General features: G+C 50.1%; 1 protein-coding gene across 2 annotated transcripts; it reads left to right on the top strand.

The window, feature by feature from the left end:
• The first annotated feature begins 3,220 nt into the window (after nt 1–3,220).
• Arhgef15 (Rho guanine nucleotide exchange factor 15) lies at nt 3,221–19,027 on the top strand. 2 transcript variants are annotated; one of them, XM_090349594.1, is made up of 16 exons: nt 3,221–3,307; nt 5,692–6,350; nt 7,050–7,382; nt 7,570–7,624; nt 9,807–9,865; nt 9,965–10,176; nt 10,302–10,462; nt 10,633–10,785; nt 12,094–12,223; nt 14,424–14,498; nt 14,600–14,692; nt 14,775–14,935; nt 15,035–15,187; nt 16,746–16,828; nt 17,145–17,249; nt 18,181–19,027. In XM_090349594.1, exons 2-16 carry the CDS (start codon nt 5,741–5,743, stop codon nt 18,330–18,332), a joined length of 2,535 nt encoding a protein of 844 aa, XP_090205720.1. In that variant the 5' UTR covers nt 3,221–3,307; nt 5,692–5,740; the 3' UTR covers nt 18,333–19,027. The 2 variants fall into 2 exon arrangements, with proteins under 2 accessions (XP_090205720.1, XP_090205719.1); XM_090349593.1 differs by lacking the exon at nt 3,221–3,307 and adding an exon at nt 4,108–4,135.
• The last annotated feature ends 1,070 nt before the right edge of the window (nt 19,028–20,097 follow it).

The raw sequence follows: 20,097 nt of genomic DNA, 5'->3' as shown, positions 1-20,097 counted from the left end.
CCTGGGTCTTCATGCATGCTAGGCAAGCACTCTACCACTAGGCCACATTTCTAGCCCTGCACAATGTCTCTCTTCAAGGCAATTTCCTGTTACTCTACCCAGCGGTAGGCAGGCACATTAGGCAGAGCAGCTTGCTAAATTTTTATCCCAATCCAAACTGTCCCTCCTTCTTGTCAAGGAGTTAGGCTCACATTCTAAGTATAATGGATTACCAGTCCTGGAGCATGAACTCAGGGCCTGGGCACTGTCCTTGGGCTTTCTTAAGTCTAGATAGAGCTCTACCACTTGAGCTACAGCACCATTTCTGGCTTTTTCTATGTTTGTGGTACTGAGGAATCAAACCCCGGTCTTTGTGCATGCTAGGCAAGCACTCTACCACTAGGCCAAATGCCCAGCCTGGGGCTATTCTTTAATAGTTTTTAAAGGTTTACAATTTTTTTCCATCACAGTTGTCTGGGAGTGGAACTAAGAATGGGGTGGCTGGCAGACACAGTTGGAGGGAATAAGGAGACCAGTACTGACAGAAGAAAGAAACAGGCGGGGGCGGGGGGGGGGGGACAGGGTCGGGGAAGGAAAGACAGAAGGAACAAAGGAAGGAAGGAAAGGTGTGAAACTTGTTAAAACCATCCCTACCCATCAATGCTTCTCCACCCTGCACAGTAGCCCATGATGTAGACTGCATTTCTACTGAGCTTTCTTTTCGCAACTCTGCACACAGAGTTGTGCTGGTGCTTTACTGCTTTCCCTGCTTCTTTTGCATGGCCAAACCCCGACATAATCTTCAGTGAGATTCCAAGGAAAGAAGGCAGATAGATGGGAGGGACGGAGGGAGGGAAGGAAGGAAGGAAGGAAGCCAGGCTCTGGTGGCTCATGCCTGCAATCCTAGCTACTCAGGTGGCTAGGATCTGAGGATCTTGGTTCATAGCCTGAGCAGGAAAGTCCTGTGAGACCCTCATCTCCAATTAACCACTAGAAAACTGGAAGTGGCTCTGTGGCTCAAGTGGTAGAGCAGTAGTAGCCTTGAGCAGAAAAGCTTAGGGACAGCGCCCAGGCCCGAGTTCAAGTTCCATGATTAGCAAAAATAAATAAAAAAGAACAAATTGCTGATACATAAAAAAGAAAACAGCTTGAAAGAAGCAAGACAGAAACGCACACGCAGTTTTCTGCACTGTTAGAATCCAGTCTGGTAGAGTTGTTTCGTGTCTGGGGCTGGAGATGTGGTAGATAAGCAGCTTGGTGAGAAGGCTGGTGAGAGAACAGATTCGCCCATGCATCACCAGCCATGTTTCCATCCAGGTTGCACTTCCACACCTCCCCCAACTGACGGCAGCCCTGCTCTTTCCCTCCATTGCCGCTTCATCCCATGCTCTCCATGGAGACCGAGATGCCCCTAGACCACTACCTGGGTTTCTGCACCTCACTTCCTTGAGAACCAATCGGAAGTTGGCATATGGCAAGAGCACCCAGGCTTGCTGGTATGTACGTTGAGAAGAGGCAGACAAGAGAACTCTATCCCTCCAGAAAAGAATCTCCAAGCTAAGCCAGAACTAATTACCTCGAAGTTTCGCGAGTTCCTTCATTACTATTTCGAATTAAGAAGGAAGGTTTGGTTTTGCACCAAGATGTACAGTACTGTGATTTGATTATGAACCCAGGAGATGAACTGAAGGCCTCGAGCTTGCTAAGCAAGCCGTTAACTGAGCCACACCTTGGCCCTGAACCATTTTCCTAAATGGAAAACCAAAAACCAAACAACAAACCCTCAACACCAAATTTGTAGGCTCCCTCAAAGTTCTTCAGTATGGAATGAATTGTAATGAGGATGATTCTTTCAGCAGGAACGGGGGCATAAAATTAACAATATGGTCAGGCCCCAGTGGCTCATGCCTGAAATCCTAGCCGCTCATGGGGCTGAGATCTAAAGACTGAAGTTTGAAGCCAGTCTAGGCAGAAAAGTCTGTGAGATTCTTATCTCTGATTAAGCAGCAACAACAACAACAACAACAAGCTGCAAGTGGAGCAATAACTTGGGTGCTAGAGCAGTAGTAGCCTTTAGTGAAAAAGTTAAAGGACAGAACCCAGGCCCTGAGTTCAAGCCCTAGGCCTAACATTCACAAAAGAGTATACTAAGAGTTGTAGGTTGTGGGGAAGATTGCTCAGTCCATCATTGATTTAGCACCTACTGAGTATGAAAGTATGGATTTATAATCCCAGCCTATACTCCCAGCTATTCAGGAAGGCACAGCCTATGCAAAGATCCTGAGGCTGGAATGTGCCTGAGAGAAGTGGCTAGGAATTCTATTCAGAGGCTGAGATCTGAGGATCATGGTGTAAACCAGCCTGGTTAGGAAAGTCCGAGAGACTCTTATCTCCAATGAACCAGCAGGAAACTGCTTTGGCTCGAAGTGGTAGAGTGCTAGCCTTGAGCAGAAGAGCTCATGGGCAGTGCTAAGTTCAAGCCTCATGACTGGGGGGCGGGAGCGGGGGGAGAAGATTTTGGGGCTTTTAGTTTGAGCAAAAAGGAGCTAAAACATAATTCAATGCCAGCTTGCTAGATTTTCTTCCCGGTTTCTTGTTTGAAGAGAACGAAAGAAACAGAGAGTACATGTCTGAGAAAGGCAGGCCCTTGGGTGTGGACAAAGGCCTTCAGAGTTCATAAGTGGCTCTTGGACCTTCCTTCCACCCCTCTCCTTCCCAGGCTGGGGTGTGGTTTATTCCATCACCTCAGGTGTTTTTCTGACACACTCCCAGCTCTGGGAACTGGGTTTACAGGGTTTCTCAACCATCAGAGCAAATTAAAGGTGAGAAAAACCTCAACTCCATCCCCCAGGGAACCAGTGTCCAGCCAATCCCAGTGGGACAGGCAGTCAGGACTGAGACCCAGAGAAAGAGGGACTGGAGGATGCTGAGTCGCAGAGGTCGTCACCGACATCACAAATGTCATGTCTACCTGCAGGAGAGAGGCACATCTTCCCAGGCGTGTGAGTGTGTGAGTGTGTGTGTGTGTGTGTGTGTGATCTCTCTCTCTTTCTCTCTCTCTCTCTCTCTCTCTCTCTCTCTCTCTCTCTCTCACACACACACACACACACACACACACACACACACACACACACACACTCTGGCCCCTGACACAATGGCTGGGTGGGGCTGAGAAACTGGCTTCCTCCGTCCGATTCCAATCGGAGCCCTCAGTTCCCGCCCCAGAAATGCAGCAGCCACAGACACTTGGGGCACCTCAGCCAGCATTCTTCCTTCTCAGGGGCTCCAAGGACGGGCTGGACACAGAAGTGCACCTCAGGAGATAAAGGTAAATTCCTGGGGAGCCTCTGCAGGTTGGGAGGGAAGCAGCGTTTGGAGTCCCTTGGCATGAAGTCTGGGCTGGCTCACACTCCGCGGGATTGGCTGAAAGTGAAGGAGATGGGTGGTTGTGCAAGTGCTAGGAGGGATGGTCACGCAGGCAGAGGAGGAAGGGCAGGCCCAGGCCCCCACCCCTTATCTGAGCGGAGACATGGACACTTATGCTTCGTTGTCACCCTATCCTATGTTAAGTCTAGCCCTCCTCATCCCAGCTCTGTCCATGAAGGTTGGGCAAACTCCATCTTCATGTCTGACTTTCAGCCCTTTCTGCAGACCTTCCCTTTGAGTGTGTGTGTGTGTGTGTGTGTGTGTGTGTGTGTGTGTGTTGGTACTACTTGTTATTACAAAGGGGATGTTACAGTTACATACATCAGGTAAAGCGTGCCATTTCTTTTTGGACAATGTCTGTCACCCCTTCCCTCACTCTCTCCCAGTTACCTCCTTCCCCAAGTCATTTCTTTCTGGCTTTTTCCCCCTTGGTTAATTCAAGTTTCACAGACTTCTCGTCCCCCAGTGGTTTTGAACCATGATCCTCAGATCTCAGCCTCCTGAGCAGCTGGGATTACAACCGTGATAAGATTACAAGTGTGAGCCATAGGCATTGGGCTTTGCAAACACCCTGAACTGGGGGCCCTGAGCCTCAGAGTGCGCATGTGGGGTGTGTGTTTGTGTGTGTGTGTATGGGGGGGGTGTCCGGTTGGGAGGAGGATTTGATTCCTGTTTCCTGCCCCTACTCACTCAGACCTGGGAGGTGACTGAGAGTGGAGGGGACTCAAGGGTGAGTGCTTGGGGTACCCCTGATGGGATACCCACGTTAGAAGGGGGGGTGAGGAAGGAAGTAAATGCAGGTCTGTGGGGGTGTAAGGGGGAGAATGGGAGCTTTCAAAGGAGCAAGGGTTGGGGAAGAGCTGGCTAAGTGAGGAGGCCACTGGGTTGCCTTACTCCGTGGCTTCCTGACAGAAGCTAGAAGCTACTGTGCTGGTGGTCTGTAGTCCCTTCGTTTCTCAAGAAGCTAGTCCAGGGCCTGGAGGGCAGTGACTTCTGCTGATGTCTGAATGGACTTTGGGGCTCCCCCTTCCCATGTCCCAGCTCTGACCCTCTTGGACTTCGTGGAACTGAAGCCTTCTTCCCCATAAGAGGAAGAGACAGTCAGGCAGATTCCTGGATCTCTTGATCCTGGCCTCTGCTCTGTCCCCACCGTCCCCTCCCTAGGTGCCTCTCCACTGGAGCCTCTCTCTGTGGCCTGACCTAAAGGGTGGCAAGGGGGTGAGAGAATGGGGGACAGAAGTAGACCATGCTGGGGCCCTCCTGGTCTCCTGGGGTCAGAGGCTCCAGGAATCTTCATGGCAGGAAAAGGAGACTAAAAATAATCCGGAAAGGGAGAGTCCGGAGAGAGGAACTGGGAAATGGGAGGGGGTGGGAGTGGAGAGAAGAGGGCTGGTCGGTGCAGGGAAACAGTGATGCATCCCTTCCAGGCCAGGCTGGGGTGTGTGACACACACACACACACACACACACACACACACACACCCCTTGAGCACACTTTCCACCCGGATAATACAGAGCACACACATATATCCTGATGTTCTTTACAGAGCGCTAGACACAGCACACATCAAAGCCACACACCAACCCCACACCACACACATTTCGCCAGGTGCTGCCAGCCAAATCCCCATCACCCCAGTCTGCCCCATTCTGGACCTCAGCCGAGTCAGTCCCGGCCTCGCTGTCTTCACTGTCTTCACCTGGCCTGTGGCCAAAACAGTTGAAAGACATAGAAATGGGAGTGTGGACTGGTAGCACACGCCTGTAATCCCACCACTCGAGGTCAGCTTGGGCTATCTAGAGATAGAACTTATCTCAAAAAGTGAAAAATCTTGAGGTGCTGGCGGCTATAATCCTAGTTAGTCAGGAGGCTGAGATTTGAGGATCATGGTTTGAAGTCAGCTTGGGCAGGGGAGTCCATGAGCGTTTTATCTCTAATCAACCATTGAAAAAACAGAAGTGGGGATGGGACTCAAGTTGTAGAGCATTTTCCTGCCTTGAGGGGGAAAGGGGTAAAAAAGTAAGGACCAACTCACAGGCTATAAGTTCAAGCTTTAGGACAGGAGAGACAGAGAGAGAGAGACAGAGAGAGAGGGGGGGAGGGAGAGGGAGAGAGAGAGAGAGAGAGGGAGGGAGGGAGAGGGAGACAGAGACAGAGATCCTAAAGTCCTGCTCAGAAAGTTCCAGCAAGGAAGGTAGAGAAGAGAGAAGACAGGAAGAAAGATTAGGAAGTGCACCAGACTTGGGGAAACTGAGGAGCTCTCTCTCTCTCTCTCATCCTCCTCAGGGGATGACTCACAAAGAAAACCCCATTCCTTCAAAGAGCTCAGAGGAAGATGTCAGCCCAGCCCCTTCCTGCAGCAACACCCCCTACCCTGAAGCCCCCCCGGATTATCCGTCCTCGGCCCCCTTCTCGATCCCGAGCTCCTCATTCTCCTGGACCTCCACACAATGGCTCCTCTCCACAAGTGCTTCCTCGAAACTCCAATGAAGCCCCAACCCCAATGTGCACCCCCATCTTCTGGGAGCCCCCAGCTGCAGCCCTCAAGCCTCCTGCCCTCCTGCCTCCCTCAGCATCCAGGACCAGTCTGGACTCCCAGACTTCGCCAGACTCACCTTCCAGCACCCCAAGTCCAGTGTCACGGCGTTCCATCTCCCCAGAACCTTCTCCCTGGTCTCCAGTGCCTCCACCCAAGCCCTCTGGGTCACCCCGCTCACCTCTGCCCCAGCTCCCCTTTGCTGGAAGCCTAACCCAGGATGGCCCTGCCTCTGCCCCAGGCACTGTGCGGAGACTGGCAGGGAAGTTTGAATGGGGGACTGAAGGTGGAGCCCAGACAGTAGACTCGCTGGATCGGGGGTCCCAAGGGGGTGTGAATGTGAACGGGGAGAAAGAAGCTCCCCAAGATGGCCTTGCTGGTCACGGGTCCCAGGAGAACGGCACTTCAGGTAAGCACTTGTGGGCTTGGCTCATCATTGTTATCAGTGCTTGAAGACTGGGAGCTCTTCCTTCCTTCCTTCCTTCCTTCCTTCGTTCCTTCCTTCCTTCCTTCCTTCCTTCCTCCTTCCTTGCTTTCGTTCTTGTTTGTGTCTGGGACTGGAATCTGAAATAGGTATCTGATACTTGCTTCTGCTCATTGGTTGGTGCTTACCACCTGAGCCATGCCTCCAATCCAACTGGGAGCTTTCCTAAAGTGGATTTTGTAGAAGTTGTTGCTGTGGCTCAAAAAGATGGAGCTCCAGCCTGGAGAGAAAAAGGTAAGGGGCAGTGTTTAGGCCCTGAGTACAAGCCTTGGGACGGCAAAATAAGTAAATAAACAAAAGGATGTTGTGTTTGGGAACTCTAGATTCTGTAGGTCTGGGTGTTTAAAGGCAGTCAGGATGGTGGATGTTTGGACATGCCCAGAGCTGGACATGAAGTGTTGGAGAAGGCCTGGGTGCGGTTGAGACAGCAGCTTGATATATTATCCAGATTTGGCCCAAACTAATCCTTCTGCCTCAGCTTCTTGTATGCTGGAATGACAGACATGTGCCACTGTGACTAGTTCAAGCCCATCTCCTTAGCAGTCTCATACCTCAGGGACCCCATGGGGTACCTGCTATGTGTATCACCATCATCTTTTTCTGCAAATTTCCTGTCTGCCACAGATGCTACCCTGGCTTGCCCTCCTGGCTGTCCCTGTGTGTGCCACTTGTCTCGGCCTGGCCTGGAGCTGCGCTGGGTGCCTGTGGGGGGCTCTGAGGATGGTCTCAGGATTCCCTGCCGGGCCTCACCACTGCGTACGTCCCGGTCCCGCCCCAGCCCTTCAAGTACCAGTCATCCGGCAGTGATCCTCACCTCCTATCGCTCCACTGCTGAGCGCAGGCTCCTGCCGCCCCTCAAGCCCCCCAAACCATCTCGAGTCAGACAGGATGCCAGCACCTCTGGGGATCCCCCACAGCCAGATGTTGATATGCTGGCTGAAGATGGGATCCCAACAGGTACAGAGTCTGAACCCGGGGCGGCTCTGGGCTTTGACGGGGTAGAGGTGGGTGAAACACGGTTCCCCAGCCAGTGAACCCTGTTCATGGGAGTTACTAGCAAGTTTATGCTGGGGTGGGGTCAGGAGTCTTGGACTGGGGGCAGGGGTCCTGGAGGCTTGCTCTCATCACTCTGGGTTCTCTCCAGGGGACAGGCCTGATGAAGAACCTCAGCATGCTCCCTCTGCAGTCTTGGAGAGAAGGTACTAGACTTACCATCCCATTCACAGTATTTGTCCTCCTCCTCACCCATCTTACCCGAGGGCAGACTGATCTTCAGGTCCATTAAATCCCAGCTCTACAAAGAAGGACTTCTAGGGCTCTAGCGTTTCCGGTCCCAGATCTGTTCCTTATGACTATGTCACCTCACATAAACCCTTAACCTTTTGTGGATTGCATTATCCTTGTCTAGGCAATGGTGATACACGTGGAGTCTCTGGGGGCATGATACTGCTAAGGAGATGGCCTTAAGCTAGTCAGAGATGGCACATGTCTGTCATTCTAGCACGCAAGAGGCTGAGGCAGAGGGATTATGAGTTTGGGCCAAGCCTGGGTGGTATTGCCAGACACTATCTCAAAAATACAACAAACTGGGTGCTGGTGGTTCCAGCTATAATCCTAATGAGGCTGAGATTTGAGGATCACAGTTTGAAGCAGAAAAGTCTATGAGACTCATCCAATTAACCTGCAAGAAACTGGAATTGGAGGTGTGGCTCAAGTGACAATGTCAGCCTTGAGTGCAAAGCCAAGGCTGGAGTATTAGCACAAGCAAATAAATGAAGAGGTGACCAAGATCCATTTTATTTTTATTTATTTATTTTTGTGTTTATCCTGGGGTTTGAACTTAAGGCCTGGGCACTAACCCTGAGCTTTGTTTTGCTACTTCACTCATAGCTTCACTTCTGGTTTTTTAGTAATTTACTAGAGATAAGAGTCTTATGGGCTTTTTTCACAGATCCATTTTAATTACCTTCTCTCACCTTGGAATTCTCCATTGGAATTCTGATTGCGAATACAATTGGCAACGGTGACCTTTTCTTTTCTAGGCTTGTTAATCGTTTTAGATTAGCCATGTTTATCAGAAGTAATCCTGGTAAATCATTCATTCAGCCAACATTTGCAAATGCTTTTTTCAGCTTGTATGAAAGTATAAATAGTAGTATTGGTGCCCAGAACAGGGGAGATAGAGAACCAAAGGTGGTGGGGGGCAGGTGTGAGTTTGACCTATGAGTGTGTGTGTGTGTGTGTGTGTGTGTGTGTGTGTGTGTGTTGTAGAGCTTGAACTCAGGCCCTAGGAACTATCCCTGAGCTTGCTTATTCAAGGCTAGCGCCTTATCACTTTGAGCCTCAGCACCACTTCCAGTTTCTGAGTGGTTAATTGGAGATAAGAGTTCCTGGGGACTTCTCTGCTCTGGCTGGCTTTGACCCTCCATCCTCATATCTCAGTCTCCTAAGCAGGATTAGAGGCAGGAACCACCTCTGGCTGATCTATGAGGTTTCATCACGGCACAGAGCTAGACAATGGTTACTACACGAGAGGGCTGGAGATAGAGACTTGAAAAATCTCTGGCATTCAGTAGTTGAATTAGCAGAAATCAATGGGACTCAGTTCAGGGCTTCTCCATTAACTGGGCAGAAGAAAATCTGGAGTTTGATCTGGGAGCTTTTCAATCCCTGCATATCCCATGTAAGTGGGTTGGGTATCCATCTCTTTTGGTGTTATGTGAATAATACCCATGGAGTAGGCCATAGAGGTGACCCCGGGGGGCTCCCATTCTATTTTTTTTTTTTTTATGTGCCAGAACTGGGGCTTGAACTCAAGGACTAGGTGCTGTCCTTGAGCCTTTTTTTAAACTCAAGGTTAGCACTCTACTACTTTGAGCCACAATATTATTTCCTATTTTCTATTGGTAAATTGGAGATGAGAGTCTCACAGAAGTTCATGCCCAGGCTGGCTTTGAACCATGATCGTCAGATCTCAGCCTCCTGAGTAGCTAGGATTACAGGCGTGAGCCACCGGCGCTAGGCCTCCACGGATTCTTTTTGGTGATAAACTAGAGCTAAGTGTCTCACAGATATTCCTATCTGGGTTGACTTTGAACCACAATTCTCAGATCTCGGCATCCTGAGTAGCTAGGATTACTGTGACTTGAACTCAGCTTACAGGTGTTGTCCTTTAGCTTTGTGTTCAAGGCTGATATTCAAGACCACTTGGGCCATAACTCCACTTTGGCTTTTGGTGGTTAATTGGAGATAAGAGTCTCCCTGACTTTCCTGTCTAGGCTAGCTTTGAACCACAGGCCTCAGAGGTCAGCCTTCTAAGTAGCTAGGATTACAGCTTGTGAGCCACCAGCATCAAACTCGCATTCCTTTCTTTCTCCATAGAGATGAGGAGGAGCTGGAGGGGCTGAAGGAGCAGAATTGGGAGCTGCCCCTGCAGGATGGTGAGCTTCCTAGACCTCGGGCTGCCCTGTGTCCATTCGCCTGTGGGGAAAGGGCCCTGGGGCCCTGGACTTCTCTGATGTCCTGTGCCTGCTTTTCAGAACCTCTGTATCAGACCTACCGAGCAGCTGTGCTCTCAGAGGAGCTGTGGGGTGTTGGTGAAGACGGGAACCCCTCTCCAGCGAGTCCTGGGGAAGCTCCCACCTTTGCAAGGCTCCCAGGACCTCGCAACACTCTGTGGCAGGAGCTGCCAGCGGTGAGAGCCAGTGGCCTGTTGGAGACACTCAGCCCCCAGGAGAGGCGTATGCAGGAGGTAGGCACATCTGGATGGCATTGGACAGGGCTGGCAAAGGAAAGCTGTGTGGATCCCTCCCTCCTAAATCTGAAGATGGCCACGAGCTGCTGCCCTTCCTGCTACTGCCCTGCCCTTCCTCCTAGAGCCTGTTTGAGGTAGTGACCTCCGAGGCCTCCTACCTGCGCTCCCTGCGGCTGCTCACTGACACCTTTGTGCTGAGCCAGGCACTCCGGGACACACTCACCCCTCGAGATCACCACACGCTCTTCTCCAACGTCCAGCGAGTCCAGGGCGTCAGTGAGCGGTCAGTGGGGCAGGGGGCGATGGGGTCTTTCCAGAATTGGAGGCGAGCATCTCAGCTGAGCCAGGCCCCTTCTGACACACCCAGTTAGTTTCTAGTGCTCATCTCAACAAACCAGAAGACCTGGCCCTCACCCCCCACACCCCCCACTGCTTATTCTCCTCTTCCTTCAGGTTTCTAGGAACGTTACTGTCCCGCGTGCGCTCTTCCCCGCACATCAGCGACCTGTGCGACGTGGTGCATGTTCACGCGGTGGGGCCTTTCTCTGTGTATGTGGATTATGTGAGGAATCAGCAGTATCAGGAGGAGACCTACAGCCGTCTCATGTGAGTCCAGAGGCCCCCCAACTCCATGGAGGGTGTCATAAGACCCCACCTGGATAGTGTGGGTGTGTGGGGGGGCATGCACGCGCGCGCACACCTACATACATAATACTGTTTTCCCTCTACATTATATAGTTTTAGCTTAGGTATAGTAAGAGGTTATCAATAACTCATTATAAAATAGAAAAATTGCACCTGTAATCCTAGATATTCAAGAGGCTGAAATTTGAGGATTATAGTTTGAAGCCAGCCTGGGCAGAAAAGTCCATTTCCAATTTACCAACAAAAAGCTGGAAGTAGCTCAAGTAGTAGAGTGCCAGCCTTGTGTAAAAAAGCTAATGAAACTGGGTGTTGGTGGTTTACACCTGTAAACCTAGCTACTTAGAAGGCTGAGATTCGAGGACTGGGGTGCAAAGCCAGCTCAGGTAGGAAAGTTTGTGAGGCTCCAGTTAAACATGAGAAAACTGGACATGGAGTGTGGCTCAAAGTGGTAGAGTGCTAGTCTTGAGTGAATGAGCTCTGGGTGGGACAGCACCCAGGCCCTGAGTTCAAGCCCTACAACTACCCCCAAAAAAATAAAAAATAAAAAGCTCATGGAGTGTTCCCTGGCCCTGAGTTCAAGTTCCAGTACTGGAAAAAAAGACCAAAAAAACCCCCCCATTATAACAATATTATATACAGAATTGTCAATATCACTGTTCTTGAACTGTGGGCCCATCATTCAAGTGAAATAAGGATTCCTTGAACACAAGCCCTATGATGCTGACACAGTCAGTGTGACAATAGGGAGAATACTAAATAATAGATAATAAATACAGCATGGATAATGCTGGCCAAAGGCAGAGTCCACATCTCAGGTGAGACGGAGTCCACAGGATTAAAATTTCATCATTACATTACCCAGAATAATGGACCACTTAAGACTTAATGAATTGTTTCTTTTTGGATTGTTTTCCCCCAGGCCTGGCAGTCTGGGCAGTTTCTTAGCTTGTTTGCTCAATTGGAGATAAAGCTCTCCCAGACTTTGCTACCTGGGCTGGCTTTGAACTGTGATCCTTAGATCTCAACCTCCTGAAGAGCTAGTATTGCAGGCATGAGCCTCTGGAACCTAGCTTATTTCTGGAACGTTCTGTTTAATATGTTTAGACTGAGGTTCCCTTGGGGTAAATGGAAGGGTGAGAAGCCCAGTGTGTGGGTGTGTGGGGAGGTGCACAGCTGTATCCCAGAGGCGTGGGAGGAGGCCAGGGAGGGAGGCTTGGGGTTGAGGCCAGAGCTGGCCATTGGCCTAGCCAGCTGGGCTTGCTTCCGCAGGGACACCAACATGCGCTTCTCTGCGGAGCTGCGGCGGCTGCAGAGCCTGCCCAAGTGCGAGCGGCTTCCACTGCCGTCCTTTCTGCTGCTGCCCTTCCAGCGTATCACGAGGCTCCGCATGCTGCTGCAGGTACCGGGGCCCTGCGGGGAAAACCTCCCCACACAGCTCCTCCAAACCCCAGGTTATAGTCTGGCCGTGTCCATCTAGGATTCGCCCCGTCCGGTGCAGAACTACCCAGATAATCCATGGAATGAGCTCCTCTTCTTGACCTCCAAAAAGGGGCAGATAGTGATTCCTGGAGGAGTGAGAAAAAAAGCCCAAACCTAGATATTCCACTCCTTATCGAAGTCCGAAGGCGATGATGGAGAAACAGATTTACCGAGTCTATCTGTGCAGTTAGGACTTCGTGGGAGAGCCTGAGGCTAGCAAGTGCATGAGACTCAGTTCAGTTTCTGGTATTTTCAAATAAACACATGCAGAAAAGGAATGTTAGTGGGGGTCACACTGGGAAACAAAATGGTTGAGAATCCTCTATTATAAAGTATTGACTCTTTCTTACCCAGTTAACCCAGCACAGGGATTTTAATGTAAGATTCCCAACTCTCCTCCCTCCCTCCCTCTCCTTCCTTCCTTCCTTCCTTCTTTCCTTCCCTCCCTCCCTCCCTCCCTCCTTCCTTCCTTTCTTCTTTCCTTCCTTCCTTCCTTCCTTCCTTCCTTCTTTCTTTCCTTCCCTCCCTCCCTCCCTCCTTACTTCCTTTCTTCTTTCTTTCCTTCCTTCCTTCCTTCTTTCCTTCCTTCCTTTCTACTTCCCTTTCATTTATTTGTTTGTTCTTTTTGTGCGTGTATGACACCGGAATTTAAACTCAAGGCTTTTATATTGCCAGGAAGTTGCTCTACCACTGGAACCATGACTTGTTTGTTTGTTTGTTTTTGTCTTTGATTGTTTTCAAATAGGATCTCATTTTTTGCCTGGCCAGCCTGGATCTTGATCTCCTATTTATGCTTCTCATATAGCCAGGATGACAGGTGTATATCATGGCACCCAGCTCTTTGCTGGTTGAGATGGGGGTCTGATAGACACACACACACACACACACACACACACACACGTATAAATCGCACAGCAAAATAATGAAGCTCTGTTCAGAGGCTGAGATCTGAGAATCGCAGTTTTAGGCCAGCCTAGGTAGAAAAGTTTGTAAGATCTTCATCTCCAAAATAAGCAAGCAGAAAGCAAGGTTGGAGGGCAGGCTCCAGTGCCTCACGGCTGTTATCCTAGCACTCAGGAAGTTGATATCTGAGGATCATGGTTTGCAGCCAGCCCAGGAAGGAAAGTCTGTGAGGCTCTTATCTCCAATTAACCACCAAAAAGCTGAAAGTAGTAGAAAACTAGCCTTGCACAAAAGAAGCTCAGGGATAGCCCTCAGAAACCGAGTTCAAAAACCATAAAAAATAAATAAAATAAAACAGATACCAGCCATAATAGCTCAATGGCTATTTGTGCATGGATCTACCTACAGCTTGAAGTGCTATATGCATGTTTAAACTCATCAACAACAGTGTGAGTGAAGAAACTATTATTTCCCCTGACTTATGGTAAAGGATATTGCAGTGTGGCTCAAATAACTTGCTCCAGGCCATGCCAAAATAATCGGTGGAGCTGAGGAAGAGTTCCCTGAGTTCAAGCCCTGATACTGCCCCTCCCCCACTCCTAAGGATTATGCCACACCCTTTTCAACCATTACCTCCATGATACCTCACAATGATGCTATTGATATGATAGGAAGATCCTATGCCCATTTAAAAAATGGAGAGGCATGGGCCAGGAGTTTGGCCTAGTGGTAGAGTGCTTGCCTAGCATGCACAAAGACCTGGGTTCGATTCCTTGGTACCACATACTTAGAAAAAGCCAGAAGGGGCTGGGAGTTTGGGGTTCAATTCCTCAGTATCACATATCTCGAAAAAAAAAAGTGGAAATGGTGCCAAGGCTCAAGTGGTAGAGCTCTTGCCTTGAGAAAGTCCAAGGACAGTGCTCAGGCCCTGAGCTCAAGCCCAGGACTGGCAAAAAAAAAGAAAGAAAGAAAGAAAGAAAGAAAGAAAGAAAGAGCCAGAAGTGGTGCTGAGGCTCAAGTGGTAGAGTTCTAGCCTGGAGAAAAATCCAAGGACAGTGCTCAGGCCCTGAGCTTAAGCCCAGGACTGGCAAAAAAACAAAAACAAAAACAAAAAATGGAGAGGCAGGTACCAGTGATTCTTGCCTGTTATCCTAGTTACTCAGGAGGCTGAGATCTGAGGATCACAATTCAAAGCCAACCTTTTGCTTTGCTCCCAGAATATCCTGCGCCAGACAGAGGAGGGATCCAATCGGCATGAGAATGCCCAGAAAGCCCTGGGTGCTGTCAGTAAGGTCGGTGGGCAGGAAGGGATGTGGAGGCAGGGGAGGTGAGCCAGTTGGTGGGTAGGGAGAGATGGAGCGGGTGCTGGGTGCTGAGTTGTTTCCCCTCACAGATCATTGAGCGCTGCAGTGCCGAGGTGGGGCGCATGAAGCAGACGGAAGAGCTCATTCGGCTCACCCAAAGACTGCGCTTCCACAAAGTCAAGGTTCGTCTCCATCCAGATGTGTGCCCCCATCCTGCTCTCCCCTCAGGGCATCAAAGCCACAACCTCCTCTGCTTCCTCTTAGGCTCTGCCTCTGGTCTCCTGGTCACGCCGACTGGAATTGCAGGGGGAACTGACCGAGTTGGGGGGCCGGAAGGGGGGTGTGCTCTTCACTTCCCGGCCTCGCTTTACCCCCCTCTGCCTGCTGCTCTTTAGTGACCTGCTGCTCATCACTCAGCCTAAAAGGTGGGTCCTGCAGGGAAGGGAGGACCCCAGGCTTGGGTGGAGAGGAGGAATCCGGCAGGACCCCATGCTCTTGTCTGAATGTTCTCTTCCCCTGGGCAGTGGGCAGCGGCTGCAGGTTCTGGACTATGCCCATCGCTCCCTGGTGCAGGCTCAGCAGGTTCCAGACCCATCTGGACCCCCTACGTTCCGCCTTTCCCTTCTCAGCAACCACCAGGGCCGTCCTACCCACAGGTTGCTCCAAGCGTCCTCCCTGTGAGTCATGTCTTCAGACATGCGCGTGTGTGTTTGTGTGTGTACGCATGCGCTTGTGTGCGTGTGTGCCAGTACTGGGCTTGAACTCAAGGCTTCAAATTCTTGCCTGACTTTTTCACTCAAGGCTGGTGCTCTACCTCTTGATTCATGGCTCCAACTTCAATTCTGGCATTTTGGGTACTTATTTGGAGATAAGAGTCTCACAGACTCTCAAGCTAGACTTGGTTTTGAGTAGAATTTTTAGATCCCATCCATTCCAGCCTTTCTAGTAGCTAGGAAGGCCTAAGGCATGAGCCATAGGTACCTAGCTTTTTCTTTTTGCTGGTAAGAGAATATTGAACTTAAGTATTTGATTTTTTGTTTGTTTTGCTGGTCCTGAGGCTTGGACTCAGGTCCTGGCTGCTGTCCCTGAACTCATTTTGCTCAAGGCTGGCGGTCTACCACTTTGAGCTGTAGCTCCACTTCTGCTTTTCTGGTTATTAATTGGAGATAAGAATCTTACAGGCTTTCCTGCCTGGGCTGGCTTTGATCCATGATCCTCAGGTTTGCCTCTTGGGTAGCTAGGGTTACAGAAGTGAGCTATCAGGGCCTGGCTTGAAGGTTTTTGTTTTTTCCTTCAAAGCTGGCACTCTACCACTTGAGCTACATGCCTTTCTGGCTTGTTGCTGGATAACTGGAGTTAACAGTCTCTTGAAGTCATCATTATTTTTTTTGGGGGGGGAGGGAGGTTGGGAGGAGGAGCAGGGCCTAGGCTGTGTCAATGAGGGTTTGTGCTCTTACCAATTGAGCCAGAGCTCCATTTCTGACTCTTTTTGTAATTTATTGGAGATTAGAGTCTCTTTCCTGCTCTGGCTATCTTCAAACGGTGATCCCCAGATTTCAGGGGAACTTTTCTTTTTGTTCCTGCTCTGAATCTTGATTCTCAGAGCTCAGCCACCTGAGCAACTAGGATTATAGGCACAAAATGGTGTCTGGTTTCAGGAGAGCTCTTGCTTAGCCTATATAAGGTCCCAGATTCCAAGCCTAGCATGGCAAAATAAATAAAATCAAGCCTGGCATAATGATGCATACCTGTAAAAGCAGCACTCAAGAGGCTGGGGTAAACATATTACAAATTTAAGACCAACTTGGGCTACATAGAGAGATTCTGTCCCCCCAAAATAAAACAACAGCATCAACAAAAACTCAGCCAACCCTAGCTACTTGGGAGGTTGCTATCTGAGGTCTGCAGTTAGAAGCCAGCCTGGGCAGAGAAGTCCCCATGAGACTCTTATCTCCAATTAACTACTTAAAAAGCTAGAAGTGGTACTGTGACTCAAGGTGGAAGGGTGCTAGCCTTGAGTGAAACAGCTCAGGGACAGCACCCAGGCTCCGAGTGCCAGCCTCATGACTGGAAAACAAAAACCCAAAGACAGAAACCACTCTTGGGACCTTCCTCAAAGCTCTCAGATTCTTCTACCCCTTCCCCGTCTCTCTCTCTTCCATGGCCTCTGCGGCACTCACCCCCAAGGAGGATATCTTGGGCCAACTGTGCTCCCCTTGTCTTTATTGCCACCAGATCAGACATGCAGCGATGGCTGGGAGCCTTCCCTACCCCGGGTCCCCTTCCATGCTCCCCAGACACCATCTATGAGGACTGTGGTAAGTGTCAGAGAAGTGAAGAGGGCAGCAAAAATGAGGCTTAAGAGGAATACGGGGAGAAGTTAAGAAAACTGAATCCTGGGCCAGGAGTGTGGCTTAGTGGTAGAGTGCTTGTCTAGCATGCATGAAGCCCTGGGTTCAATTCCTCAGTACCACATAAACTGAAAAAGTGAAAGTGGTGCTGTGGCTCAAGTGATAGAGTGCTAGCCTTGAACAAAAGAAGCTCAGGGACAGTGCCCAGGCCCTGAGTGCAAATCCCAGGATTGGGGGAAAAAAAAGACTGAATCATACTGTAATGTCACTGGTCCCCTTCCAGAGTGTTCTCAGGAGCTGTGTTCAGAGCCTTCTACACCTTCCAAGACTGAGGGGCGGGGTCTGGAGTCCAGGGTTCCTCCCAAGCATCTGCACAAGAGCCCAGAGGGTAAGAGAACCTTCTTCCTTCCTTCCTTCCTTCCTTCCTTCCTTCCTTCCTTCCTTCCTTCCTTCCTTTCCTCCCTCCCTCTCTCCTTCCCTCCCTTCCCCTTCCTCCCTCCCTTCCTTCCTTTCCTTCTTTCTTGTCGGCTGTGATGCTTGAACTGGGGGCCTGGGTGCTGTCCTGAGCTTTTTTTGCTCAAACATAATGCTCTCCTACCCGTTGGCCACTTTTGGCTTTTTTGGTAGTTACCTGGAGATCAGTCTCATAGACTTCCTTGCACTGGCTGGCTTCAAACCTTGATTCTCAGATCTCAGGCTCGTGAATATCTAGGACTATAGGCATAAACCCCTAGTACTCAGCTTGCTCCTGCTTTTTCTTTTTGGGTGGATCTGGGGCTTGAACTCAGGACCTGGGCACTGTTCAATGCTCTACCTCTTGAGCCACAGCACTACTTCCATCTTTTTCCGTATATGTGGCACTAAGGAATTGAACCCAGGGCTTCATGCATGCTAGGCGAGCACTCTACTCCTAGGCCACATTCCCAGCCTGTTGATGCTTTTTCTACTGGTGTCACCATTATTTTACTCACCCACCATGATCCTCAAGGTCTGAGACCCCAGGGGCCTCCTTTCCCTCCCTTTTTTTTGGGGGGGGGGAGGTCATGGGGCTTGAACTCGGCCTGAGTGCTCTCCCTGAGCTCTTCAGCTCAAGGCTACCACCCTACCCTTGAGCCAAGCCCCACTTCTCATTTTCTAGAGGTTAATTGGAGATAAGAGTCTCAGGTCCTTTTATGCCCAGGCTAGCTTTGAACCTGGATCCTCAGATCTCAGCCTCCTGAGTAGCTAGGATTACAGGCATGAGTCACGGCACCTGGCTTTCCCTCCTTTCTTGACCTCTGCCCCCAACCTGACTTGGGTGGCTATCTCTCTCTCCCCAGGCTGGCTGAAAGGACTTCCTGGGGCCTTCCCTGCCCAGTTGGTGTGTGAAGTCACCGGGGAACAGGAAAGGAGGAAGCACCTACGTAAGCACCAGAGGCTTCTTGAGACTGTGGGACCCTCCTCAAGCACCCCCAGCTCCCCATCAACCTAATGCATGGTGGAGACTGGGGCAGGATGGGGTGCTGGCAGTACTTCACCAAGAAGATAAAACGCATCATCCAATTAATTACCCATCCATCCATCCATCTTACTGGATTCACTCTTAGTAGAAACACTACCTCTAGTGGCAACCAGTGGGGACTGAGTTTCAGGACTGAGCAGACAATGAAGAAAGGTCATCTGACCCTACACAATAGGAAAGAATAAGGATGGTTTGGATGTGTTATCAGTGGAGACAAAGGCTTAGTACTGAGTAACCAATGGGTAGTGAGCTGGCTGAACCTTTGGCCAGTTAGTATTCCTGTATGCTCACAGTCAAGGAAGATGAAGCTGAGTCAATGCAGTTAAGAAAGGGCTGTGTTGGAGAAGCAGCCCTATAGCCCGTGCGAAGACAGAGAGCAATCCAGCTAAAGAAGACGTGATCTGGGTTCAAGTGGCCAGTAGGCACTAATTGGTTCCAGCTTTTGAGTCTGACAAGTATAGATTCCATTCCTTAGATACTTCCTGTGCCCTCTCAAGACACTTCTCTTCTAGAAGAATCTAGAGCGTGCATCTTGGAGGATCTATGTGTGTGCATGTGCTTGTGTGCAGCCGTGTATATATGAATCAGTGAAGGCGATTTTGTCGTGCATGATGTATGTGTGGTGGCTGCCCCCCTTCCTGTGATTAAATCTCTTCTCAGCCCTGCATTTTTCTGTTATTCTCTCCAAGAAAAACATCAAAGCTGATGTTGCGCTGGGTATAGCTTGACACTCAGTAGCCAGGACTGGAGATGAGTGAGGGCCTTGGATTTGGGTGTCTTGGAGGCCATGGGTCCATGATGGTCAAAGGGTAATGTTATGAAGCCTTCAAGTGGCCTGAGAGAGGGGCCAGGAGTTTGACCTAGTGGTAGAGTGCTTGCCTAGCATGCATGAAGCCCTGGGTTTGATTCCTCAGCACCACATACACAGAAACAGCTGGAAGTAGTGCTGTGGCTCAAGTGGCAAAGTGCTAGCCTTGAATAAAAGTGCTCAAGGACAGTTCAAATCCAAGAACTGGCAAAAAGAAAAGAAAAAAAGAGATCTGGCAGAGGAGGCTGAGGGACACAGGTGGCTAGTAGAGCTTCAAACCTCGGAAGCCTCACGCCCGTCTCTTCTCCCCAAACACTGGTCTCCGCAATGCATGTCTGCATATCTGCCAGCTGCCATCAGTCAGCCAACCTTAACTGTAAGCTGCAAGATAAGCTGGATTCCAGGTTTGAATGGACACTTAAGAGCTGTGGATCACATATTGGCTGGCTAGTACCAGGCTTCCTTGTCCCAGAAACATAGAGCTCAACAGGGGAGGGAGCAAAGAGCTGATGGGGCTGCCCAGACCCAATCAGACTGTCTGCCCTGGATGAGAATGACCTCATGTGATATCACAGGCCAGAGATAGGGGAACACAGAGTTGTTGGAGAATGGGTCACCCAGGCTTGGGACAAAGCTTTCTCTGCAAGAGGCCATCAACCTACCCTTCATCCCATATATGCCAACTTGCCCAGGACAGAAACAGCCATGACAACAGCAGGAGGGGGAGAGTCTGGAGACAGAGAGAAAAGCACTGACATTTGGCAATTCCACAACATTGGAGACGCTCCCAGCAAAGAGCACGGCAAATGAGAAACTCAGTAAGTGTTGGTAGAGGCCAGGTGCCAGTAGTTCACCCCTGTAATCCTAGCTACTCAAGAGGCTTGAACTCAGGCCTGGACACTCTCCTTGGGCTTTCTCCAGGCTAGA

This window comes from Megascapheus bottae, chromosome 17 (assembly GCF_031878675.1).
Source record: "Megascapheus bottae isolate mThoBot1 chromosome 17, mThoBot2.hap1, whole genome shotgun sequence".
NCBI classification, from domain to species: Eukaryota; Metazoa; Chordata; class Mammalia; order Rodentia; family Geomyidae; genus Megascapheus; species Megascapheus bottae.
Note: the sequence above shows the minus strand (reverse complement) of the source record. Positions and strands in the feature narration are given on the sequence as shown.

Coding starts and splice junctions, on each gene's coding strand:
- Arhgef15 (XM_090349594.1), top strand. CDS start 5,741: ATGTCAGCCCAGCCCCTTCCTGCAGCAACACCCCCTACCCTGAAGCCC. Junction 14,936..15,034: donor CTCATCACTCAGCCTAAAAG/GTGGGTCCTGCA, acceptor TCCCCTGGGCAG/TGGGCAGCGGCTGCAGGTTC. Junction 15,188..16,745: donor TTGCTCCAAGCGTCCTCCCT/GTGAGTCATGTC, acceptor TATTGCCACCAG/ATCAGACATGCAGCGATGGC.